Here is a 27,002-nt window from a genome sequence, read left to right as displayed (position 1 = left end):
TGTACCTTATAAGCCTATAAGTAGATAAGTTTACTTCTTGCACCATTACCTTAAGGTGAACTTTCTTAAAGGAGATAAAGACATGAAATAATATCATAAAACCCAATGTGCCTGAAGATAGGTGGTGGTGATGGTTATACAACAATAGAAATATATTTAATACCTCTGAACCTTATACCTAAAAAAAGGTTGCAATGGTAAATCTTATGTTATATTTTAATACCATAAAAATTTTGAAAAGAGCCGGGCATGGTGGCTCACATCCATAATCCTAGCAACTCAGGAGACAAAGGCAGGAGGATCTTAAGTTCAAAGCCAGTCTGAGCAATTTAATGATACCCAGTCTCAAAAAGAAAAAGTAAAAAGTGCTGAGGATGTAACTCAGCAGTAGAGCACCCCTGGGTTTAATCCCCAGTTCCAAAACAATTTTTTTTAAAGAAGGGGAGGAAATCAAACAAGACAGTCATGGCTGGTTTCTATGGAGTCTCTCCCACTGCCTGAGAGGACTCTGTCCTCATAAACCCCCGGCTCTTTCTAGGGTAGCGAATCATATTTTGTGAATCAATGAGTAGAATCTTTATTAACTCATTTTTTTTAGTTGTTTCATGCCCAACTCATCAAATGAAGCTGTCTTGGATTTCCAAACAAACAAAATAATGATGATGATGATCATAATAATAATAATAATAAATAATGTGCTCATCAGAAGTACGTGGGCTAAATTGGGGGAGCGGGGATTTAATGAAGCCAACTTCAGAGAAACAGATGGCCTGCGTCAGGAAAGCCTCCCCCCTCTGGCCTCCAGCCACTCCATCAGCCAGCCCCTCCTCCCCACCTTGAACCCTACCCGGATGCCCTTGTTAATGAGGCCCCTTTGGTGGGATTTTACGTACACAAGGGTATTCTTGCCTTTTAGAATGTTTCGAAAAATGAAATTGGTTTGGAGGGGGCCAAAGTCATCTCTGAGTTCCTCCAGAGGAACACATCTTCGCTCTGGAACCTTGGGCTGTCAGGTGAGCCCGGGCAAGGGGACGGGAGGGCATCGGGAATCAAAGGGGCAGGAGGGGAAGGGCAGAGAGAACCCGCACCTGGTTGACCTGACCAGAATGCTGTGTCTGCCCTGCCCCTCCCCATGGCTTCCCTCCCCCTCCACAGCCACGTGGCTCCCTGCCGTCCTCAACAAGCTGCTTCCCACCGACCTGCTTTGCCATATTCTGCCCTTGGACGTCCCCGCCTGCAGAGGTCTGCTTGGTTTATGAGGCTTCCTCTCAGGTCTCAGCTCAAATGTCACCCCCTTGGAGAGGAGGCTCTCCTAACCACCCTATCCAAACAGCAACCCTCCACCACCACTCTCTGTCCTGTGTCCCCGATTGGTTTAACTGCATTTGTTACCACCCGATGCCCTCCTGTTTTTAAATTAGCTTAGTAACATCTCCCATGGGGGAGAAAGTCAGGTGAGAACTCCAGTTCCCCCAGACCTCTCCTCGTTCAGGTTTACAGATGTACGCTGACTGCCTGGAACCCCTAAGCCAAGAAATGCACATTAAAACATGATCCTGGTCTAGGGCTATAGCTCAGCGGTAGAGCGCCTGCCTTGCACTTGTGAGGCACTGGGTTGGATCCTTGGCACCACATAAAAAATAAATAAATAAATAAAGGTATTGTGTCCATCCATGAAAGTCCGGCACTATGGCACATGCCTTAATCCCAGTGACTCAGGAGGCTCAGGCCGGAGGATTGCAAGTCGAAGGTCCAGCCCGGCAACTTAGTGAGGCCCTAAGCAACTTAGTGAGACCCTGTTTCAAAATAAAAATAAAAAGAGTTAGGGATGTAGCTCAGTGGTAGAATTCAGTCACTCCTGGGTTCAACCCCCTGTACAAAAAAAATAAGATGAAAATAAAAATAAATGCATAGATAAAAACAGAAGAGATCATTCTTTTTAAAAGAACTCTCCTCCCCACAAGAATATCAACAAGTGAAAAATATGTCCTCCTTGAAATTACAGATTCAATACACATATCCAAAAAGTGCGGTAGACACAGGTCAATAAAAATAGCCAAAAAATATTTATCTAAATATATTTACAGCGTAGAAAGAGAAAAATGGAGAGAAGATAAAAGATAAAAGAGTGTAGGATAATGAATAGACTCAATATAGCTACTAGGAGTTCCTGAAGGAGGGAAAAAAACAAGTGAGCAAATAATAGTTGCTGTGCTTCTTGAATTTGAAGCATTCGGGGATCCGAGTAAGTCCTAAAAAAGGTAAACAAAAAGAAATTCACACTTGAATGTATCACTGATAAAGCACTTAAGATACAGAGACCTTAAAATTATCCAGGGGAAAAAATAGTTTCTCTTTTAATGTAAATGTTACTCTAAGTGAGTGAGGTATTATTCTTGAATTTCTTGTTTCCCTCTAAATATATCTTGGATTTCTTTCCATAACAGAACAAATAGCTACTTCCCCTTCGCTGGGCAGTCTTCCTTGTCATGGCCACAGCATCATTTATCATCCCTCTGTTGGGGGATGGGACTCATATCATTTCTAGTTTTTCAATCATTCAACTAATGATTCAAAGGACTTTCCTGTTCATACATCTTCTGGGCACATGTCCTAGTATTCTAGATGGACACCCAGCAGTATAATTACCGAATATAAAGATATATCCACTTTTATCAAGTTAAAAATTAATTTCCAAATTTCCCGTAAGGAGCCTGTACCAGATTAAAATTCTACCAATGGACAGTTTCTCTATGCTGTCCCCAAAGAGTTAATAGCAAGATGTTTGTGAATCGAATGGTTAAATGTGTGGGTGTTGAAGTCATTGTTCTTGGATCCAAATTCCAGCTTTGACACTGGGCAGGTTAGTTAACCCTTTCGTAACTCATTTTTCTTATGAATAGACTAAGGACAATGATATAACTTGAGATGGTGATTGGGAGGATTAAATGACTTAGAATCTAGAACACCTAGAATAGTATTTAGCATATAAATATTCAATAAGTGTTAGTCACTACTATTATCTTTATTTTTTCCACATTTTTTACTGGTGCATTATAGTTGTACATACCGATGGGATTTGTTGTTACCTATTCATACATGCAAACAGTATAACAAGGTAATTCGGCTAAGCTCACTCCCCAGCACTCTCCCCTCCCTCCCTGTCTCTCACCCTTTAGTTCCTTTCTTCTAGTGATCTCCCTTTCATTTTTAGGAGATCTACCCCAACCTTTGTTTTTCTTTTTCCTTTCTACTTCTGCATATAAGAATAAACATGACCCTGAACCATCTGAGTTTGACTTATTTCACTTAATTATGATGGTCTCCAGTTCCATTCATTTTCCTGCAAATGCATTATTTCATTTTTATTTATGGCTGAATAAAACTCCATTGTGTATATATACCACATTTTCTTTATCCATTCATCTGTTGATGGACACCTAGGCTGGTTCCATAGTTTGGCTATGGTGAAATATATTATTATCTTTATTACATTCCCACATTATTATTATTTGAAAAGAACATCTTTTAAGATGTTTGTTTCCATTTTTATTTCCTCTTCTTTGAAAAGTCAATTGTCTGGGCTGGGGATGTGGCTCAAGCGGTAGGCGCGCTCGCCTGGCATGCGTGCGGCTTGGGTTCGATCCTCAGTACCACATACAAACAAAGATGTTGTGTCCGCCGAAAACTAAAAAATAAATATTAAAAGTTCTCTCTCTCTCTCTCTGTCTCTCTTAAAAAAAATAGATTGAAATGTCAGTTGTCACAGAGAGAAGGACACATTAAGTTAGATGAGCATTCTCTCCCGTTTTCTTGTGTCTACACATTTGCTTTAAGTGCTTGTCATCTTTCCCACGTCTGATTGTTCTGGAGTGCAGAGGACTGGCAGGGCTGTGATGTGGGTGGGCAAGAGGGCCACAGTGCAGAGTGCATTGTTAATGTAACCCCCTCACTTTAGGAAATAACTTCAGTGAGGAAGCCATAGACCTCTTCTGCCAAGCCTTGTCGGTAAGGAGCAAGGGGTGCAGGTGAGCTATGAGGGCAGGTCTAGGGGATCTGGGTGACTCGGGCTGTGCTGGGCATGGTGGAGCAAGGCTACTTATATGGTCTGGAAGTGGATGAGTGTTTGGTCTCTTCCAACCCTGGTAAAAACCCAGTAAGCAGTGGGGCTTTCACGGTGGCACTGCCTTGTCACAGTGACTATCAACAGTTAATGAAGCTTTCAGTCTAAGAGCCCTAGCCCACCTAGTTTTTAGTACCTGGGAACTCTCCACCATACTGCCCTGAGATAAGTAAGAGATTTTTCAGCCAGAAGACAAAAATAACCTCCTTTCTCACCATTTGTTCCTCTAGATCAATTACCTAATTAGGAACCTGGATCTCAGTCACAACCAAATCTCTGATACAGGAGGGGAACAACTGGGACAGATGCTGAGTACGTCCCCATGGAGGGAAAGTGACCAGCCAAGGGGAGGGATTGAGAGAAAGTTCATTTATCAGAGCTGAATCACCCTTTATTTTTAAATTAATTTTGAATGTTTGGACTATAAAAGTGATGTAAACCATGCCCCCCCCCAAAAAAAACATTTTAAATGAAGCAAACACTGAGATGTGGGAAGTAAAACTTTCCAATGATTAGAAGACCATGGAGAGGAACAACTTGCTGAGCTTAAGGAGTCCAAGGACTATTACAGTGGTACAGCAAACACAAACTGTAATGAAAACAACCCGTATATTGACAACAATGCATTTTAAACACGTATGATAAAAAGACACCATGGGCCAGGCAGGATGACATGCACTCATAACCCAGCTACTCAGGAGGGTCGCAAGTTCTAGGACAACCTCAGCATCTTAGCAAGATCCAGTCTCAAAAAAAAATAAAAATAAAAAGGGCTGGGTTCAAGACCCAGTACCACAAGAAATACAAGAGCCACCATGGACAACTCTAAGACATAAGCAACAGAGGGGACAGGGAGTGAATATTTGCAGCACTTATATAGATAGAAGATTAATGTTCAGACTATTGATAAAAGATCCTATATATCTCCTGGCATAGTGGCGTGTGCCCATAGTCTCAGCTAGTCTGGAGGCTGAAGTAGGAGGATTGTGAGTTGGAGGCCAGTGTGGGCAACAGAGCAAGACTCTATCTCAAAAAAAAAAAAAAAAAAAATAGGCACAGTGGTGCATGCCTGTAATCCCAGCAGCTCAGGAGGCTGAAGCAGGAGAATCGCGAGTTCAAAACCAGTGTCAGCAATGGCAAGATGTCAAGCAACTCAGTGAGACCCTGTCTCTAAATAAAATACAGAATAGGGCTGAGGATGTGGCTCAGTGGTTGAGTGCCCCTGAGTTCAATCCCCAGTAGCCCCCCCAAAAAAATCCTATATTAACAAAGACCTATAGGTTAATAAATACCCCCAGTAGAACAATGGTCAAGGCATATGGGCAGCACAAGAGGAGAGTCCACTGCCCGACCCCTTTAGTAATTAGGGAAATGCAGCAACAAGAAGATGACCCTTTTCATCTATCCAAGTTAAAAGAGTTTAAAGTCAGTGAATATCAAAGCTGAGGACAGTGGGGAGAAACAGGACCACTGACAGGCTACTAAGTAAAGCCACTGTTCAGAGTGACGATGGGACTGAACAGCAACTCGCCTCCTCCACACGCACAGACAGATGTCCAAGGAGGTTACTGCAGCACTGCTATAAAACAGGGGACAGTACCTCTACCTAAATGGCCATCCCTGGGCAAAGAGTAGAAACAAGGAGGACATGCAGCAGTGGACAGGGAGGATTAGGGGCGGGGGGCGGGCAAGGCCCACGGGGAGGGGAGCTCTTTGCTGAGACCTGAATAACAAAGATGACCGTGCTGAGTTCTGGGGTTCAGCATTCCAGGCAGCAAGGTCAGGGCATTGCATGTTTGGGGAACATCGGAGGACAGGGTGGCAGGAACAGAGGGGACTGGGAGGAGACTGGAAGGAGCGGAAGTCTCGGAGGTGGCCCATGGCGTGGACAACATCTGGATTTAATTCCACATCGGGGAAGGTCACAGTTTGATTTGCAATTTGGAAACTTCTGTCTGGCATGAAGAACAATGAAGAACACAAACAGAGGGACAGCCATTAATTAGGAAGCTGTCCCTAGCCTGGGGAAGACAACGCAATCGCGCATGAGCGAGACAGAAGAGTGGATGGGTTCCGAATGTGTTTGGGGGTGAGGCGGAAAGGCTTGCTGAGCTGAAGGAAAGTTAGGAATAAGGACGGACGCCTGCTCATCTCACCTTCTCTGCTGGCTGGACGTGGTGCCCTTTACCTGGGTGGGGGAAACTCAGGGGGCAACAGCTACATTTTGGTAGTCGATGGCCACTCAGCACTTCTCAGTGGAGAGTCGGGGGGTGGTTTGCTGTGTGGCCTTAGAGGTTGGTGACAAGATCAGCACTGGATGAAACACCTGGGAGTCACAGACAGGAGGATGTATTTAATCCAGGAGACCAGATCAAGGCAAGAAGTGTAGAGGCTTGAGCAGTTCTCTGGTACTGACGCCTGGGTCACTCCAACATGCGCAGGTGCTGCTGCAGAGGAGCAGGGATCTGAGAAGTGTCAATCGAACAGGAGGGTGACCAGGAAAATGAGGTCTCAAGAAAACGAGGGAGAGAGCTGTTTGGAGAGGAAGCGGTCAGCAGGGTCCACTTAAGTGTTGCTTAAGATCTAATGATGAGGACGGAAAAGTGACCCCAAGTCTCAACAGCACTGAGATAGTCGGCCACTTGGTGAGAGTTTTGGTGGAGTGGGCGAGCACGGAAACCCAGCTGGAGACACAAATGGGTGCAAAGAGGAGGCCAGAGGCTGGGGAGGCTGGAGCTACTGAGGAGGCGGGAACCCGAGGGAGACAAGAGGCCAGGAATGATTTTTAAGGCTGAAAAATGCTGAAGTAAAAGAAACTGATGCTGCAGAAAGAAGGGAAGACAATTAAAGGAGGAGTTTGCAAGAGGAAGGGGCCTGGCCCTAGAGAGCCTTGAAGTGGCGGAGGCAGCAAGGCTGGCCGCTGAGGGGAGGGTGGGTGGGAGGACGAGCCCCACCTCCTCGTGCTGCTGCTCCAGGGCAGTGAGAAGCAAGACCCTCTGCTGACTGTAGAGAAAGCACTTGGGAGGAAGGAGAGGTGGAAAGGGACCACTGTTCAGCCTCCACTGAAAGCTGAGGTCGTAAATCTAAAGGAAACCAGAATGTGTTCTATCTTCCTGTGGTTATAATAGTCCTGTGGGTGAAGATTTTTAGACTGTTATTCTAACAGTAGGCACGGTGGCGCACACCTGTAATCCCAGCCGCTGGGGAGGCTGAAGCAGGAGGATCACAAGTTCAAAGCCAGCCTCCGCCACTTAGCAAGGCTCTAAACAACTTAGCAAAACTCTGTCTCAAAGTAAAAAAAAATAAAAAAGGCTGGGGATGTGGCTTAGTGATAAAGTGCCCCTGGGTTAAATCCTCAGTACAACAACAACAACAAAATTATTATTAGTAAAGCTCTCAAACAGTAAGTGATTACTAAGTGAGGGGCATCAGACTCGCATGTCACATCAATCCTCACAAAATCCCTACACAGGTTAATACTCCATCTTACAGACGAGGAAGCTCATGAGGAACAGATCCGTGACCTGGCCAAGGTCGCACAACTGTTAGAGGAGATGAGCCTCTGAGTTCAATTATGTGGCCACTTAAGGGATGCAGATGTGCTCGGAGAATCTTCAGAGGAGGAGAAGAAAGTGAGCGAAAGAGGTGTAGGAAGAGAATGAAGGCAGGAGACTATCGTTATCACAACAATATAAGGTGTGAGTCACTAACAGGACAGAAAAAAGTAAGGGCTGGGGACCTGGCAGAAGCACTTGCCTAGCGTGCACAAGGCCCTGAGTTCCATTCCCAGCACACACACACACACACACACACACACACACACACACAGGAAATAGAAAAGAGAGAGACTCCCTCCTGATGCCCGAAGACAATGCTCTCTTTTGATGATGCCCTCTGCAGAGCCACTTTCCCCAAATAAAAGTAACAACGTGGTTGAACAGGAAGTTTTGCCAACCCTGTGGAGTATAGGAGCAAAAGCGTTTTCTTCTTTTTTTCTTCCTGGTGCTGGGGACCAAATTGAGGGCCTTGGGCATTTGAGACCAGTACTCTATACCTCCAGCCCCCAAAAAAGCATCTTTAGTTTTTTTTTAAGTGTGATCTCTGTGCAAACTCAGATCCTGGCACCTCCCACCTCCAGCTGCTGGTGCCTCTGAGGCTCTCCTAAGAGCAGCCCCAGAGCCAGTGCTGTTCCCATGGCACTCCTCGAGACAGTCACCTGGTGACCTAACACGCCAGCCCATCCCCGCCTCCTGTGTGCAGCAACAAGTCTCAGAGTTCTGTGATAAGGTATGCATGCACATCTTAGTGGGAAAATAGCTACGATCATGTAATATTTGCCAAACAGACTATATTCATTTACTTGCCACCTGCTATAGAAGGGTAAGATTATTTTCCTTCATCTTTCTCAGCATTGAGGATAGTCTGACAATTGTGTGTTTAAATGAATAACTGAAAAAAAATCATTGCCTGGGTGCTTCTCTTTGCATGCCATGTGAACCCTGAGGCCGGGTTCTTTGGGATGTGGGGGATACTAAGCTGACTCCCTCTCCCTCCCAGACATCAATGTAGGGATCCAGGTGCTGAATCTGAGCTGGAATCACTTCCACACCCAGGGAGCAGTGGCCTTGTGCAACGGTCTCCGGGTAAGGTGCCCTGAGAGTGGTGCGGCGACCCAGGTGGGGCAGCCAGGTCGTCCCTCCTGCCATCCTGCACCTCTTCCTTGATGAGGGTTTACTAGCTCCACAAGTGCTCTCCTAGTCCCTGGTCTCTCTCCCACAACTCCTGGATGGGTTACTTTTTAATAAATCCCAGCCGCTAAGCCCCACTGGGGGGCATCCTTAGGCCCTTCAAGAGTCCGGTGCAATTAAGAGTTAGGGTCCTGTCCAAGTCCCAGAGGTCCCTGAGACCGAGCTGGGAGGGAGCAGGAGGGATGGGGCAGATCCGGGGACCCCCGAGTGCTAGATGTCCACGCAGTAGCAGGTAGAGGTTGGAGGAGTTGCCTGGGCGAGTCACCCATCAACTTGATGCTGGTGTTGTCCCTCTGCCACCAGGGTAATGTGACCCTGATGAAACTGGATGTCTCCATGAATGGCTTTGGGAACGAAGGGGCTCTGGCCCTGGGGGAGGTCCTCAGACTCAACAACCACCTGACCCACCTGGATGTCAGTGGAAATGACATCAGCAACGAAGGGGTCTCCAGGCTCAGCAGGGGGCTGGAATCCAACGAGGGCCTCCAAGTCCTGAAGGTAGTCTGCCCTAAGCTGGGAATGGCCGGCCGGCCGTGGTGTGTGTGTCTGTCTGTCTGTGGGTATGTGGGTGTGTCTGTCTGTGCTGGGGTGGGAGCGGCTGGGGGACAGGGCTGGAGAGAATCACAGGGAACACCCATCTTGTCCTTTCTCTCTCTGTCCCCCATGTCACCTCCGCTGTCCCTGGGGCACCCTCCAGCCGGGTCTCCCTCAGGCAGCCTGGGCTTTGGGAACACAAACCTGACTTTTGGCCCCTCTACCAGCCCCTCAGGCTGCTGGCTTCCAGCTGGAGACCCCTGGTGGCTTCCTGCCCTAGGGCCAGCTCTCCAGCCCCTGTGTGCCTCCTGGTCCCCTCTGCTTTCCTCCCACCACAGGGTCTTGGCCGGCCGCTCCACTCCCTCGAGCTTCTAGAAAACCCTCCGGTGGGAGGTGGTCTTCTCCCAGCACCCTGCCGACTCCTCCTGGCAGAACTTGCTGCTCTTTCCAATGACACGCTCGTTTGAGCAGCGGTTTGAGCGTCTGTCACCCACCAGTGTGGAAGCTTCCTGTTTTAGTCAGCTTTTTCACTGCTGTGATAAAAAGATCCAAGCAGGACAAACTGCAGAGGAGGAAAAGTTGATTTAGGGGCCCACAGTTTCAGAGGCCTCTTCCACAGAAGGCTGGCTCCATTCCTCAGGGCTGGAGGTGAGGCAGGACATCATGGTGGAGGAGTGTGGCGGAGGGAAGCAGCTCATGGGGTGATCAGGAGGCAGAGAGAGACTCCACTCACCAGATACAAAATACGTACCCCAAAGGCACAGTCCCAGTGACCCAGCCCCTCCCTTACAGCCCACCTGCCTTCAGTTACACTCAGTTAATCCCTCCTAGGGGATTAATCCACTGATTGGGTTCAGACTCTCACTACCCCATCATCTCTCCTCTGAGCCTTCTTGCATGTCTCACACATGAGCTTTCTGGGGGGGCACCTCACATCCAAACCACGACACATCCTGAGAACAAAGACTATTTGGTTGGGTCCCATTATTACACTCCTCATTCCTAGCCTAGTGCCGGCCATAGGGTAAGTGCCCAAGGAGTGGGTTTTGAGGGAATGGACGAATGAATTCTTCTTTCGTTTTAAATGGACTGACTTGTAGACACTGATTCATAACACTGAATCCTCTGGGCAGTTGGAAAGCAGACGAAAGAGGACTTCTGCTGCTAGTTCCCCTCTCTGGGGCTCCTCCCACGAGCCACAGCAGGTCAGGTGATTCGCCTATCATCCCCTGGCCCAGCTCCCTCAATGCAGGCCACACAACCAGCCAGAGGCAGAGGGCAGCCAGCTCTGCCTGGCTTTCATGGCAACCCCACCTCCCTCAAGATATAGGGGTGTTGTGGGGACCACAGACATGGTGTCCTAGTGCCAGAGGATCAGGCATGAGGAAAGAGAGGATGAGCCTGGGATCCCAGAGGACAGCCACCCAGAGCTATTAAAAGGACAGGAGGAGGCTGGGTTCTAACTGGAAAAAGGGAGCGTGATGGCTGAGGGGACCAGGTCCCTCTCCTGGGCCACTGAGGGACCAGGAGAGCTGGGACTGGCTGGGTGGAGTAGTACTTACTAGGCGTCCCTCAGAGAGGCAGACCCAGGCTGGGAGAGAGTCAGCCCAAGGAAGCTGAGAGAGTTCTGAGAACCTGAATTTCAAAAGAATAAGACGTTGCCTCAGAAAAAATGGCACCAGGGGTTGCCTCTGGTTGGTGGAGTGCGGGTGATTTGAAACATTTTTTCCTAATTCTTTTCTGATTTATCCACAATGACCAGATGTAATAAATACATTTAAGTACTTTTTTTCTAATTTTTAAAAGCGAAACAAGAAAAGTAGAAAATGAACCTCTTAGCTTGGTCATACCGACTTTGTGACAGGAAGCATTGGTGGTTCCCACCTCCAGCCCTCGCCACACCCCATTCCTAATCTTGGGAAACTAAGAAAGGGAGACCCACAAAGGCTGGCTGCAAAGCACCTTGAGGGCAGGGCTCAAGTCAGCATGTTCTCACCAGAATCCATCAGATTCTGGGAAACACCTGAGACATAGTAAATGCTCAATAAAACACTTAACTCCTCTTCATGAAACCACTCAGTGAAAGCCGCCATTGATCAAAACTACCATTCACAGACTACTTACCACGTACCAGGCACTCTTTTTGAATGTTTTGCCTGATTTGTTAAGTCACTGCTTTTATCACAAATCTGGTGCCATTTGCTCGTGTGCCTGTGTCTCCCCCAAGTAGAACTGAGATACCTGAGGGCAGAAACCTTGTCATGTCTGCTGTGCATCCCTCAGGGCTTAGCCCAGTGGCTGGCACATAGTCGGCCTCCAGAAAATACTTGTTGGATGGATGGATGGATGGATGGATGGATGGATGGATGGATGGTTGGATGGATGATTTGATGAATGGATGGACGGATGGATGGATGGATGGATGGATAATGGATGGATGGTTGGATGGGTGGATGATTGGTTGGATGGATGGGTGGATGATTGGTTGGATGGATGGATGGATGGGTGGATGGATGGATAGACAGATGGATGGTTGAATGGATGGTTGGATGGATGGATGGATGGATGGATGGATGGATGGATGGATGGTTGGATGGATGATTTGATGAATGGATGGACGGATGGATGGATGGATGGATGGATGGATGGATGGATGGATGGATAATGGATGGATGGTTGGATGGGTGGATGGATGGATAGACAGATGGATGGTTGAATGGATGGTTGGATGGATGGATGGATGGATGGATGGATGGATGGATGGATGGATGGTTGGATGGATGATTTGATGAATGGATGGACGGATGGATGGATGGATGGATGGATGGATAATGGATGGATGGTTGGATGGGTGGATGATTGGTTGGATGGATGGTTGGATGGGTGGATGATTGGTTGGATGGGTGGATGGATGGGTGGATGATTGGTTGGATGGATGGATGGATGGGTGGATGGATAAGCAGTGAGGTGGACAGGTAGGTGGACAGATGGACAGAGAAGTCTGGGAAGACAAAGGATGTAGTGCAACGGGAGGAAGTGCAAGTCAGCTTGGAGCCAGCCTCTCCTGCTCTGGTCTCAGCCTCAGCCTGTCTTGCTCTTCTTTCTGCAGCTTCTCCTGAACCCTATGAACATGGAGGGGGCTGTTTTGCTTGTCCAAGCCATCAAAAGGAACCCCAAATCCAAGATGGAAGAGCTTGACATTTCTGTAAGTGATCGAATGGTCATCACTTATCCCAGGGCGTGAGCCAGTTCCCATGCCCCCTTGTGCCCTCGGTGCCACCAGCTCCATCCCCCATGGGCCCTCTCACTCCATGAAAAGGACCCTCCTTTGGCACAGCTTGGGCACCTCCGGTAGACCAGGAGTAGCCATTCAACCAACAGCACCACAGTGTGAAGTGATTAGCAGATCCCAGGAACCGGGGCACCAACACCGGAGAGCAGAGGTGGACAAACACCCAAAGAAAAAGCCGGCAGACCCCAACAACAGAGTCTGTTTACTGTCGGCTTTGATGGCAAATGGCCCAGATCTCAGAACGTTCCAGAATCACAGGATCTTTTATGACCTGGGTGTTAAAACACTGAGAAACTTATACATTCGTGTCATGACTTGGCCTCTTGCACTCGGAGTCTATCTCCTGCCCCCTTGATGGAGGGGGAAAGCCTACCCAGGTGACTTCAGGGGGCAGTGGGTAATGGCAACATCCCGTCCTGCCAGCTCCTTTGATCCTGCTCGGGGAGGTACACTGAGTACTGTGGCCGTTTCCTGGGACGACTTTATCACAAACGGTGGCTTAAGGAACAGAACTGGATTGTCTCACCGTCCGGGGCACCAGAGGTCCAGGGTCAAGGCGTCAGCAGTTTGGGTCCTTCTGAGGCCTGGAGGGTGAATCTGCCCCAGACCTCTCTCCTTACTTCTGGGGTCTGTTCCCCCTCTCTTGCGTTCCTCGGCCTGTAGACACAGCGCCCCGATCTCTGCCTTCCTGTTCTCCTGGTGTCACCTGTAGACAGGTCTGTCTCCGAAGCCCAAATCCCCTTTTTATAAGGACATGGTCATTTGGGGTTAGAGCCCACCCTTGATGACACCATTTTACCTTGATCATCTGCAAAGACCCTATTTCCAAATAAGCTCACCTTCACAGGTACTGCGGGTGAGCACTTGAAATTTTTTGCAGAGAGAAGGGGCAAAATTCAACCCATAACAAGTACTTTCCTTCGTTTTTCCATGTAGTGAATAAGGAAATGGAAACAGGATAGTTAGGTCACTTGCCCAAGACCCACAGCAGTGAGAAACACCACGGAGCCAACACAGGGCTCTCCTCCTGCTCCAGGATGCTGTGAAGATACCGACGTTGAAGTTCTTTGACATTTTTAATGCTTCACAATGATGTTTGAAAGAGTATTTTAATGCCTTGGAATTATATGAGTGATGAGGTTTTTAAATATCTAAACTCAACCTCCTGAGAATTGAATATTAGTAAAATTTAGATGTCTATTTGCCACAGCTTATAGAACATTATAAAAACAGCTGCTTTTCATTTTATTCCTCCCCCCACCACCCCTTCCTCCCTGTTCCTCCTTGTGCTCCTGGGTCTTCTCTCAGAGACCCCTCTCTCTCACCCTTGTACTTTGGCTCTGACCTTACACCACAGCATGACTCCTTCACCCCCACCCACCCAGGTCCTGGATCTCAGCCACAGGCTCAGATTTTGTTGCCATTCACCACCCGCCTTAACCCACAGAGCAGGTTAGGAGACATGGACCCAGGCCCTGCTTTGGTGTGTTTAAGAGGACATTAGAAATGATGCTGTTTGGTCCCTTGATGGCACATTAATCCGTGAACTATGACCACATTGCCACTAAACAAGCCTATCAGAACAAATCACCTGAATTAGCTTGTGTTGGTCTGTTTTCTGTTGCTATAAGAAAATACCCAAGGCTGGATACTTTATAAGGAAAACAGGTTTATTTTTTTTTAATTTTTATTGTTGGTTGTTCAAAACATTACATAGTTCTTGATATATCATATTTCACACTTTGATTCAAGTGGGTTATGAACTCCCATTTTTACCCCGTATACAGATTGCAGAATCACATCAGTTACACATCCATTGATTTACATATTGCCATACTAGTGTCTGTTGTATTCTGCTGCCTTTCCTATCCTCTACTATCCCCCCTCCCCTCCCCTCCCCTCTTCTCTCTCTACCCCCTCTACTGTCATTCATTTCTCCCCCTTGTATTATTTTTCCCTTTCCCCTCACTTCCTCTTGTATGTAATTTTGTATAACCCTGAGGGTCTCCTTCCATTTCCATGCAATTTCCCTTCTCTCTCCCTTTCCCTCCCACCTCTCATCCCTGTTTAATGTTAATCTTCTTCTCATGCTCTTCGTCCCTACTCTGTTCTTAGTTACTCTCCTTATATCAAAGAAGACATTTGGCATTTGTTTTTTAGGGATTGGCTAGCTTCACTTAGCATAATCTGCTCTAATGCCATCCATTTCCCTGCAAATTCTATGATTTTGTCATTTTTTAATGCAGAGTAATACTCCATTGTGTATAAATGCCACATTTTTTTTATCCATTCGTCTATTGAAGGGCATCTAGGTTGGTTCCACAGTCTTGCTATTGTGAATTGTGCTGCTATGAACATCGATGTAGCAGTGTCCCTGTAGCATGCTCTTTTTAGGTCTTTAGGGAATAGACCAAGAAGGGGAATAGCTGGGTCAAATGGTGGTTCCATTCCCAGCTTTCCAAGAAATCTCCATACTGCTTTCCAAATTGGCTGCACCAATTTGCAGTCCCACCAGCAATGTACAAGTGCACCCTTTTCCCCACATCCTCGCCAGCACTTGTTGTTGTTCGACTTCATAATGGCTGCCAATCTTACTGGAGTGAGATGGTATCTTAGGGTGGTTTTGATTTGCATTTCTCTGACAGCTAGAGATGGTGAGCATTTGGAAAACAGGTTTATTTAGCTCACAGTTGGATGCTGAACATTCCCAACAGTGTGGGACTTGTTCTTGTAAGAGCCCCCCAGCTGCGTTACCTCATGGTGTACAGCATCATGCTGAGAGTTCATGTGAGAGAGAGGGAGAGATCACATGAGAGACAAGAAGCCAGAGACTAAGGAGGGGCCAGGGTTGCTCTTTTATAACAACTCCTTCTCATGGGAATTAACTGGAGTCTCTCAAATACTTATGGAGCCGAGTGCGGTGGCCCACGCCTGTAATCCCAGCAGCTCGGGAGGCTGAGGCAGGAGGATCATGAGTTCAAAGGCAGCCTCAGCAAAAAGCGAGGCGCTAAGCAACTCAGTGAGACCCTGTCTCTAAATCAAATACAAAATAGGGCTGGGGATGTGGCTCAGGGGTTGAGTGCCCCTGAGTGCAATCCCCGGTATCAAAAAGGAAAAAACTTACTCCACCTCTGAAGAGTCCCACGTCACTACTCTGGGAAGCAACACAGGAACCCCAACCACAGAACAGCCACCATAACCAAAGGGTATCGAAGGTCCTGCCTTGTACACGCTCCTAGGACTTTGTCCAGAATATACCTACAAAGTCCTCAGACCTTAAGCAGAAGTTTAATTTGAAAAGGTAAAAGATACTGAACCACAGCCGCAGAAACACACAGGTTGATCAAATTGTAGAGGCCAAGTGTGACGCATTTTCTCCCATGTCCTATACACCAACTCCAAGGGCACTTCCAAGAGGGGGAGCTCCCAATTCCATCTGAGCCATGACAGGACGGCTTGACTAGGGATGCTCTCCCGGGCGCCAGGTCTGAAGAACAACGCTCACGTGGATGTGTGTATCTAGGGTATTTGTGTGAGGACTAGTTACTCAACTCCAGAGTTGTCTCTTGTCCATCAAACGTGGTCACGTCCGTCCACTTGCCATCTGAGAGCAGAGCTGAGCTGGCAGCATGAGACACACCAGCAGAACTCCATGCAGACAGCTGGCTGAACATCGCAATCACCCAGGAGACTTACGAGTCAGACCACAAGCTCTAAAACTCCAGAACCATCCCCGTCCTGGAGCAGCGCCACAGAACAAATTGGGAAAGACCCGAGCTCCTGACTCCGGCTTGGGTGGAAGGGGAGGGCCTGCTGTGGGCGGGGGAGAGCGCGGCCAGAGCACCCTCGCCACCGGTCCCTTTCCCCCCCTGCAGAATGTGCTGGTGACCGAGCAATTCGTGAGGATGTTGGATGGGGTCTGTGCCGTCCACCCCCAGCTGGACGTGATCCACAAGTCAGTCCAGGGTTTCTCTGCCAAGAAGAGCACCTTCCTGATGGCAAACCCCATGAAACTGATCCAGGTGAGCTCCTGCCTTCCTCTCGGAGCCTCCAGGGAGGCCTGGAGAGAGGCAGCCTTTGACCCCCATCAGCTGCCCAGCGTCTCTCCTCCCCAAAGCGTCTGTACTATTTTATTTTATTTTTTTGGTCCCAGAGATTGAACCCAGGGGTTCTTAACCACTGATCCACATCCCCAGTTCTTTTTATATTTTATTGGTGACAGGGTCTCACTGAGTTGCTTAGCGCCTCACTAAGTTGCTGAGGCTGGCTTTGAACTCGTGATCCTCCTGCCTCAGCCTCCCAAGTCAACTGGGATTACAGGCGTGCACCACCACGCCTGGCAGTACAGTCCTTTTTAACAAGGAATGTCAGCCCCTTAGACTACAGACTGGACTGTCCCCGCGGATGCTGGGTCCCTGAGTGCATCCTACCTCCCAGAGGAGGGAAGGTCTGAGATCGGGCTGGGGGCGGGAAGTGGGGGTGGCACAGGATGGATTCCACCACCCAAGCCCTCCATGTAAAGCAAGTCACCAAGGCTCTCTGTGACTTGTACAGTGGGCACCCACCCCCGAGGGTCGCTGTGAAGATTAACCTAGTTAATACGCACGAGGCGCTTACGGCAAGGCCTGCCACATGACAACGCCCCCAAATGCAGGCTCTTTCCACAGGATGCCAAGACGCCCTGTGGTTGGGATGGCTGTTGGCTGGCTTCCGCTAAAAAGGGACAGCTGAAGCCTTATTTGTAGTGGCTTGCATCTGCCTTTCTTTCCTTAGATGGTTTCTAGGAAATCACAGGAAGTGGATATGACCTGAAGATGTTTAAAAGGGAGAACACTCAAGCCGAAAGGGGGTATGAACTGCTTACCTCGCAGAGCGAGGGCCAGACCCAGGTCTGGTGTTTCCCGGCAGTGGGGGAGCTCGGGAGCCCACTGCTGCCTGCAGGTGTCTACCCCAGGGCTATCACCTGCCCCGGGTTGGTCTGCTCTGTGCCTCAGTTTCCAAGGATAAATAATTTTTAAAAATTGCATAGCTAGGCACAGTGGCACACATCTGTAATCCTAGTACTCGGCAGACTGAGGCAGGAGGATTATGAGTTCAAAGCTAGCTTCAGCAACTTAGCAAGCCTGAGCAACTCAGTGAGACCTTTTTTTTTTTTTAAATAAAATACAAAAAGGGCTGGGGATGTGGCTCAGTGGCTAGGTGACCCTGGACTCACTCCCCAGTACAAAAAAAAAAAAAAAACAACTCTTGCATGAAAATTATTGTCATGTGAAAAGGGTATCAGTACATTCCTGAATAGATGACTCCAGATGGAACCACAGGGGAACCTGTTTTGCAAGGGGAGCAGGATGCTCGGGTAAACTGGCAGGGAGTTGTCTGAGGCAAGGTGAGGCCCCACCCCCAACTTCAAAAGAGGATAGAAATGGGGAGCGACCCATGCCTGGGAGCTGCAGACCAGGAGCCAGAGTCAGTCTCAGATGCCACTGGGTCTCCAGGACATGGGGGTTGGGGGAAGAGTATAGAAAAAGCATCTTGGGGCTGGGCATGGTAGCAGACGCCTGTAATCCTACTGGCTCAGGAGGCTGAGGCAGGAGGATTGCAAGTTCAAAGCCAGCCCCAGCAATGGCGAGACACTAAGCAGCTCAGGGAGACCCTGTCTCTAAATAAAATACGAAGTTGGGCTGGGGATGTGGCTCAGTGGTCGAGTGCCCCTGAGTTCAATCCCCAGTACCAAAAAAAGAAAAAGAAAAGCCATCTTGGGGTAGGGCTCAACAAGTCATGCAGGTAAAACAGGCCTTCCCCCTGGGAAGCCAAAAATCTGGTTGGAAAGGTGGAATGGATTCAGTAATGACCAATAGAAAATGTCATATGGTAGACAGTAAAGAAGTGATGAAGACACTGTTAAAATCAGAATCCAAGGCAGAGATGAGCACAGGATTGGGTAAAAAGAAAGGGGGATTTCCTGCAAGAAGTGGGGTGGGGAGGGGCCTTGCAGATGGCAGAGACTGGTGAGGAAGAGGGCGGGGAGGAGTGGTCAGAAAAGGATTCCCGCCAAGGTGCTGAGGTGGGACTGCACATAGGGGGCGCTGTGCACCGCACGCTGCGGGCTGCGAACAGAGCCGCGTGAATCCGGCAGAGGAACCACGTGGCTCACGGAGGAGCCTCCCAGCTGGCGTGGGAGACTGGACTCCATGACGTGTGCTCAGATTTCAGGCCTCGAGTTGGGGTTTGATTCCATGGGAAGCAGGGCACCAGCAAGAGCTGTTGAGCTGTAGATGTGACGTGAACCCAGCAGGGCAGGGGGATTATTTCTGTGGCTTTGGGAAGTGACATGAACTGAAGGGGATAAAGTGGGAGTTGGGAAAACCCAATACCACTGTAGGCTCCTGGATGTGGAATGATAACTTGCCTGAGGGTAACGATGGAGATGAAGGACGGGTGTAAGAGGGTCATTATGGAAACATCTCCCAGACCTGGTGAATGATTGGGAATGTGGTCTGAGTGTGTAGAGTGTGAGGTGTGGGTCTGTGTCTTTGGTGCTGGGCATGGAACTCAGGGTCTCTTTTTGCACATTTAAAGATGCCTTACAGGGGCTGGGGCTGTAGCTCAGTGGTAGAGCACTGGCCTAGCATGTGCAAGGCCCTGGGTTCGACCCTCAGTACCTCATAAAAATAAATAAATAAATAATTATGTCCAACTGCAACTAAATAATAAATAAACAAATTTGCCTTACAATGCAATTAATATTTTTGAAAAGGGAAACAATGAAAAAAAATATTTTTCAAATTTTCTAACCAAGTACTTCTCCTTATGTGCATTTGTGCAAAATTAAGAATCCTAGAAATTCCTGGAGTCTTGCCCCCATCTCCCCAAAATCAAATAACGTGAATATGATCACCGTCCCTACTCCCTTGGTGCTGTGGCCTCTTAACAGTATTGACGTCCATCTCTTAAGGATGGATGAAATGGATGGAGTTTCTGCTCAGTGGCGCTGGGGTGGGGGAGGAGACCTGCAAGAAACTGGGCCAACCCAAGACCTGGCCTGCAGTCCTGCCCCCCTGCCCGCCTCCACCTGTGCAAGGCCCTTCCTCTTCAACCACCTCTAAAGTCTGGGGGGCTCAGGCTGCTGAGTTGCCCTCTGCCCTCTCCAGCCTCCTGGGTCTGGAAGCTTGGGCCTCCTCTTTGGGGGAGTGGAGGGAGAGTAGTGACAGCCGTGACAAGACCCATTATTCACTCCTGGGATCTCCTGCTTCACTCAGAGCTACGCAGACCAGAACAAAATCCCAGTCGTGGACTTCTTCCAGAGGCTGAACCCTGCTGGGACAGTAAAGATGCCCGTGGGCGAGTTCCGGAAGGTGATGGTGCAGGTGTGTTGAGGTTCTTCATGGCGCTGAACCCTCGCTCACTTATCTAGAGCCAGAGGGAAACCCAAGGCCTCCCTCAGCCTCCTGCCCAAGTCATTCTCTGCCATGTGGCCTGATGCCACTGATCCCCCCAAATGCCCCACATTCTTCATCGTTTAGGTCTTTGTCCCCAATGCATGTGGCTGCTGGGAAGATGGGAAGAGCAGTGAGAGAAGCCACCACATCCCAGACCAGTGTTTCCACCTCGGCCCCGCCATCTTGTCTGAAATCCCAATTCCCCCCGCCCTCCAATGTAATGAAGGTGTTGAAGACCCCCCTGAAATGCAAACATGAAGAACCCATCATCAGCACATCCTGGGAGGCCTGGGCCCAAGGCAGGGGGCTGCGGGAGGCCCAGGCAGGGATGGGTAAGACCCAGTGTCCAGGTGCCGGGTGAAGAGGGCTGGCCAGGACTCAGCAGCTGGGAGCAAGAGTGGCCCTTCCCTGCTGCAGAGGACTGTCCTTGTCCACTCCAGGGCCACCTACTGCACCCAGATCCTGATCTCCTTTTCCCTTACTTCTCCCCAAAAAGGGGGGGCCTCTGGAGTCTGAGCCATGACCTGTGGTTTGGGGTGGGGGGGTCTTCTAGCCCTTTCTCGTGTTGGACCCAGTTTCCTGTTTGCTCTAAGTTGCTAACTGTGGTCCCAAGAGGGGTGAGGCATGGGGGGTGCTGGAGATGGGGTGCGAAGGATAACATGTTCCATTGACCTTCTCAGCAAAACAAGGTCCCCCTAAACCGGTACCAAGTCAGGGAGCTGATCAGGAGACTGGAAGAGGAAGCAGGCATGGTGAACTTCAGGTGAGGCCAGGTGGCCCTCCCAGGGCTCTCCTCGGGGTCCTGGCTGGGTGGGCACTCATCCTCTGCCTAGTTCTAGAGCCCACCCCCTGCAGCAACTGGCTGCCCTTCCCCCGCATTCCCAGCCCTGAGCTCACCTCCTTCCCCTCTTCAGTTTAATTGCCCACGGCTGGACCCTCCGTCATGTGCTGCTGGATGTTGGGCCAGATGCTGGGACCAGGCAAAGGAGCTTCAGCCCAGACTCAGGGCGCACAGGGGGTGAGATGAGGGTCACCTGCTTAGGCCCCACAGAAGTAAGAGAAAGGGCAGGTGTGCAGGGCACCGCCGTGGCCCACAGGGGAAGCATCAGACTGGTGGGAGGTGGTGGTGGTGTTTCAATTGAGTTTAGGCAAGACAGAGAGACAAGGGCAGGAGGACAGAGGGACAGCAAGTGCCCCACGCCGAAGCGTGAGCCAGCTGATGCACTGGGGATCCACAGGTCATCCAACTCTGCCCCGGAGTAGGGGGCCAGGCAGGTTGTGACTCAGGCCAAGTTCCTTGGACAGAAAGGACTGTGACAAAATAAGAACAATAATCCACCCTCGAGGAGCCCTGACCACATGCCACTCACTCTGCCCTCACCACACAGGTGCTGACCTGATTTCCCACAGCACCCAACTGCCACCAAGCTACTATTATCTCGTTTGGCAAATGGTGAAACTGCAGTTAGAGAGGGAAGTTTGATTCTCACAGCTGGAAAGGGAAAGCTACTGCCCTTGACCTCAGGTCCCTGTGGTTCTAGAACCTGTTGGTTCACCCACCACTCTTGACCATCTCGCAGAGGTGCAGGTGGACACTGCCCCACCAGGCAGGGGTCTGCAGATGGGCTCCCTAGGGATCCTTGCCTGTGTCCTCCAGGAGCCCCAGAAGGGGCCCCCATCTGGTCCTGCACCACAGGCTCCTCCCAGCACCTCTGCCCTGGTCCTGGCTCAGCATCTTCCATATGGAGAAACCCCAACACAGATGGGAAGGGCAGGCTGACTGGCTACAAAGGGTGAGGCTATGCACAGGGTTCTCAGGCTCCCTCATCTTAAAACTGGGTGATAACACAGTGACCTGTCATCCAGCAAAAAGGAGCCTCAGAGACGGCTCAGGTTTGCACACCCCAAACACTATATATACTCTTGTGTATATAGTGTTTGCACACATGTGTTAACTTCTAAGGTAGGTTTGGTGGGGTGCATAGCATGGGCTCAAGGTTGGGTGCATTCTGAAATTTAAATCTGCCCAACCCTTCCAATCTTTTTTTTTTTAGAGAAAGAGAATTTTTTTAATATTTACTTTTTTTAGTTTTCAGCGGATACAACATCTTTGTTTGTATGTGGTGCTAAGGATCGAACCCGGGCCGCACGCATGCCAGGCGAGCGTGCTACCGCTTGAGCCACATCCCCAACCCTTCCAATCTTGCAAACCAGTGCTCGCTGGCCTCTGTCCTGACCTCCTCTTCCTGCCTTCCCTTGAGAAACTGGCAGGAAGTACCCAGGTACAGCTCAGGTTCCAGAAGGTCCCAAGTCAAGCAAACACCTCAGGTGAGCAGATGAGGTCACACTGCCATCGAGAGGCAGAACTGGGACCTAAGTCCCCAAGTCTCCAGTTGGGGGCTTTTGGGGCCACTTCTAATTGCCCCTCAAAATCACACACCACTGTTCTACTAGTTCTACTGAGGAGCAGAGTTGTAATTGTTATCCTTGCATGAATCTTTTTTATTGTCACAATTAATATCTCCTTGTGGGCTGGGGTTGTGGCTCAGTGGTAGTATACTTGCCTAGCACACTTGAGGCACTAGGTTCGATTCTCAGCACCATATACAAATAAAATAAATAACGGTCCATTAACAAATAAAAAGCATTTTTAAAAAAACAGAGCTGGGGATATAGCTCAGTTGGTAGAGTGCTTGTGTAGCATGCATAAAGCCCTGTGTTCAATCCCCAGCACCAGAAAAAAGAAAAAAAAATCTTCTTTGTAAAAATTTTAAATCCACAGAACCGTAGCAAAGAGGAAATGAAGGCCCTCTTTAATCTCCTCTTCCAATTCACTCTGCTCCCCAAAGGGTTCTCAGAGCAAATTCAAGTGCTTGTAATCCAGTATGTGTATGCACATGTGCGTGAGGGTGAGTGTGAGACCAGTAATGGTTAAAAACATGGGCTCTAGGGCCAGAGCACCTGGGTCCAGTCCCAGATAACTCCCCGGCAACCTTGGACACATTCCCATTCTCCCTGCGCCTCGGTTTCCTCACCTGTATTGCAGAGTCAATAATAGTACGCACAGCATAGGAGTTTTTGAGGAGGAAATGAGTTAATGCCTGCAAAGCATTTAGGACAATACTTGGCACATGGTAGGTAGACGCACAGCACATATGTGTTTTTATTAAATTTTATTTTACAGACACAGACATGCTGACACACAGGTTTTGATCATAAATAGAGGCAGACTTTCATTTTCTCTGAACTTGCTTTGCCTTAACATTACATCTTGGTGGCCTTTCCATGTTGGAACGGTATTAACACCACATAGTATTTCATGACATAGCAACCTCGTGATCTAATCTCATTTTCATACACACTTAAGCAATTTCCAATATTTTGCTACTGCAAATAGCAGTCACAAACACCCTTGTGTATACAGTGTCTGCACACATCTGTCCTTCTAAGGTAGGTTTGGTGGGGTGCACAGCATTTGCTGGGCTCAGGTTGGGTGCATTCTGAAATTTAAATCTGCCCAACCCTTGCCAATCTTGCAAACCAGTGCTCTGAGGCAACCCCCTGCCAACACGGAACAACCCACCATCAGTGTCCTGCCAACCCAAGAGAGACCTTTCTGGATGGTCCTGTCTGAATTTGAGGCAGTCTTAATGTTCTCGCCCATCAGCCATGAGCTTCTCGTCCTGACCCTCCGTCATCCTCATTCCCTAACTTTCATACCAGTTTTTTCAAAGGGCAGAAGTCAGAGCAACAACACTCATCTGGAAAGAAGTTCGGCTCGTGAGAAGTCTTGGCAAGTCGGATGGCGGCAGTGAAGACCAGTGAGGGGACCAGAAGCTCAGGTGACAAATGCCATAGCCAGGACTATGCACAAGCAAATAAAGTCTGGCTCAGTTCTGGGTGTGTCTCTGGGCTGCTGGCAGCGTGCCCTGCAGTAGGGCACCTTCTGGTTTTAGTGACCACCAGCGGACATGTTCTGGGTGGTCTCATGAAGAGCCACAAAGACACACTGGGACTGGAACAGAGTTTCTAGGCAGAAGGAAAAGAGCCTGCCAGGAACAGGTCATGGTCCTTATGAACCATGTGTCACGGGGAAGGATTTTTTTTCCCTTTTTCTTTTTTGATACTAGGGATTGAACCCAGGGCACTTAGCCACTGAGCTACATCCCCAGCCCTTTTTATTTATTTGTTTTTTTAAGACACCCTCGATAAGTTGCCCAGGGTGGCCTTGAACTTGCAGTCCTCCTGCCTCAGCCTCCTGAGTCACTGGAATTACAGACATGCACCACAGCGCCCAGCTAAGGGGAAGGATTTCTGAAATGAGAGGCAGTGGCAGAGGGAACAGATGCCGAGGAGGTGGGGGAGAGCCCTTTAGAAGCAAATCTCAGCAGGTCCCAAGCAGGGAGCCTGGGGTGGAAGACCAAGAGACCTGGCATCCAGTCGAGGCCGGCACAACCTGGCCATGCAACCTTGGAGCCTCAGTGGTCCCACCCCAAAAATGGAACCACTGAAGACAGGCTTCCCAGCCCATCCCAGGAGCCTGGGGTTCTGCATTGTGTTTTAAAATTCCCTGGGAAACAGGAAGAGCTTAGCAAGAAAACAGGATCATCCTCAGCTCAGGTGGGTGGAATGGGCACCCTGGAGGGTTTTGATTGACCTTAGTGTAGTCCCCATTGTGGACCACCAAGGGTGGGAACTGTCCCCTGTACACCATGATCAGTGTGGACAGATAACCAGGGCTTTCCTGACAGGTGAGGCTCAACCCCCATGGTCCTGAAGTTGAGTTTCCACCAACTGTGGTGAAATAGGGGTTTAGAGGCCAAATTAGGTTGACGAAAAAATAAAGCAACCAGGAGCTTCCAGGCTGAAATATCTACAAGACACTTCAGGGTGCTCTGTGGACATGTCCCCAGAAGAAAGGCAAGCTTCCAAAGTCAGGGCTGTTTGTTTTTTTTTTTAAGAGAGAAAGAGAATTTTTTAATATTTATTTTTTAGTTTTTGGTGGACACAACATCTTTATTTTTATGTGGTGCTGAGGATCGAACCCAGCGCCCGGCGCATGCCAGGCGAACGGGGTACCGCTTGAGCCACATCCCCAGCCCCAGGGGCTTTGAGCTCTTAAATGTTTATAGCCCAAGAAATTCTCTGAGTTCTCCATTACGGAGCATCCAATAACCGTTGGGGTCAGGGTGGAACCCTAAGGAGGGTGTGCAGCCCGGAAGGAGCAGCCTTTTTGTACTGGACAAATCCCAAATCTGTAATGTCTGTGGATCAATAAAAATTGCATTTTTCCCCCAAGATGCTTCTGTTCTTTCTCAAAATTGAAAAAGGCCGCCACTGTTCTTACCAATCTTGGTTTGGTCGGATGATTTGGGGGAATGATGGAGATTATGGGAAACCACTACCCACCCACCCGGCCACCCTCGGCCCTCCAGGCCACACAGTGACACTGGCCCCCACAGATGGGTGAGGGATGGATGGCGGAGCCCCAGAGCCCCTGAAAGTGGAGTCATGCCTTCATCTGGCCACTAGATGTCAGCTCAGCTCCAAAAGTCCTTGAGGGCGATGCTTTGGACTCAGAGGTTTCTTAAACCCGGGAGTCCTCTCCAATTTCTGCCCCAGGAGCCCAGCCTGAAACCTGAACCCCAAGGGTCAGCAACCTAGGCCTGGGCAGACCTCCCCAGACCCCAAGTTCTCATGGTGAATCATGGTCACTGGTGACTACCTCGCGCCCAGGAAGAGAATGGGCCCCCAGGCCCAGCTCCTAACTAGTCCCTGCCCCAGCCTGCCCACCCTGGAGCTGGGCAACCCGAAGAGAGAAGGCTCTGTTACGGTATGACTGCGCAAGCCTGCAAGTTGGTACTGACCGCCATAGAGGCGGAGGGGCCTGGCAAGAGCAGCAGAGGGCAGCAGGATCAGGTATGGAAGGCCTCGGGCTGAGCCTCCTTCCATTCACGACTCAGGTCGACTTTATGCACCAACGCTGCATCCTACCAGTGGCTGTGTGGTAAGCGCTTCTAATAGACCCATTTTACAGTTAGGGAAATAGAGGCATGGAGAAGTTAAGCACCCTGCCCAAGATCCCCCCAGCTAGTAATGAGCAATGCTGAGATTCAGACCCTGGCCCTGTGGCCCTGGCTCCCTGAGGTCTTTGAGATGATGCTTACTGGCCCCGTGCAGCTACGGAGCAGCTGTGGTTCAGCTGGGGAGGGGGCAGTTAGCTGCATGTTCTGTTGACCTCCTTTCTGCACCAGAATGAATAAGTAAACTAATAAGCAGAGGAGCTCTGGCCAGGCTGGACTGGCTAGTGGGAGAGACCCAAAGGCAGAGACGGGAGGCTCTGCTGTGGCCAGATTCTCAAGGGCTGGTTGCTGCCCCCACTGGCCCCACTCCCCAGCTCCCTGGGCCTGGCTCGGATACCATGGGAGATGGCAGGTACGGAGACAAACGTTGCATGGAATATCTGTCTGTCAGAACCATTAAGTGGCTGCACATGTGAACTCTGGCATTTAAACAGTTCCGGGCCTGAATTCTGTCTGGCTTTACCGATGACCAGCTCTGTGATTGGGCAGTTCCTTCTCTCTGAATCTAATGATACCTAGCACGTGAGAGGCCCTGAGCCCCATCACCAGCACCAAAAAAAGAAAAATTATTTATTGAAATGATGCACATGGAACGTTAAGCTACAGGCCTGGCATACCTTCAGGGCCTAATATAAGCATGACCTCTGTACTGTAGACTTCTGCTCCAAGAGGCAGGGCTGCAGCCACTGTAGGTCCAGCAGGGGCCTGTTAGGGGCCAAACAGAGCAGCCATACCCAAAATGTCCTTGGCAGTACTGTGGGAGGTGTTCCAGGCTTGGGCTGT

The 27,002-nt window shown here is 49.3% G+C and overlaps 1 protein-coding gene across 1 annotated transcript in view; it reads left to right on the top strand.

Annotated features, from left to right (window-relative positions):
* Positions 1 to 23,930, top strand: part of Lrrc74a (leucine rich repeat containing 74A) — a 37,437-nt gene extending 13,507 nt beyond the window's left edge. The window contains exons 6-15 of the mRNA XM_071607643.1: positions 917 to 1,013; positions 3,959 to 4,008; positions 4,354 to 4,435; positions 8,681 to 8,766; positions 9,175 to 9,369; positions 12,515 to 12,610; positions 16,573 to 16,719; positions 19,957 to 20,064; positions 20,817 to 20,899; positions 23,860 to 23,930. Coding sequence (XP_071463744.1) covers positions 917 to 1,013; positions 3,959 to 4,008; positions 4,354 to 4,435; positions 8,681 to 8,766; positions 9,175 to 9,369; positions 12,515 to 12,610; positions 16,573 to 16,719; positions 19,957 to 20,064; positions 20,817 to 20,899; positions 23,860 to 23,920 — 1,005 coding nt within the window. The 3' untranslated portion in view covers positions 23,921 to 23,930. The remainder of the gene's footprint in view (positions 1 to 916; positions 1,014 to 3,958; positions 4,009 to 4,353; positions 4,436 to 8,680; positions 8,767 to 9,174; positions 9,370 to 12,514; positions 12,611 to 16,572; positions 16,720 to 19,956; positions 20,065 to 20,816; positions 20,900 to 23,859) is intronic.
* The last annotated feature ends 3,072 nt before the right edge of the window (positions 23,931 to 27,002 follow it).

Source organism: Marmota flaviventris, chromosome 2, assembly GCF_047511675.1.
Source record: "Marmota flaviventris isolate mMarFla1 chromosome 2, mMarFla1.hap1, whole genome shotgun sequence".
NCBI lineage: Eukaryota > Metazoa > Chordata > Mammalia > Rodentia > Sciuridae > Marmota > Marmota flaviventris.
Note: the sequence above shows the minus strand (reverse complement) of the source record. Positions and strands in the feature narration are given on the sequence as shown.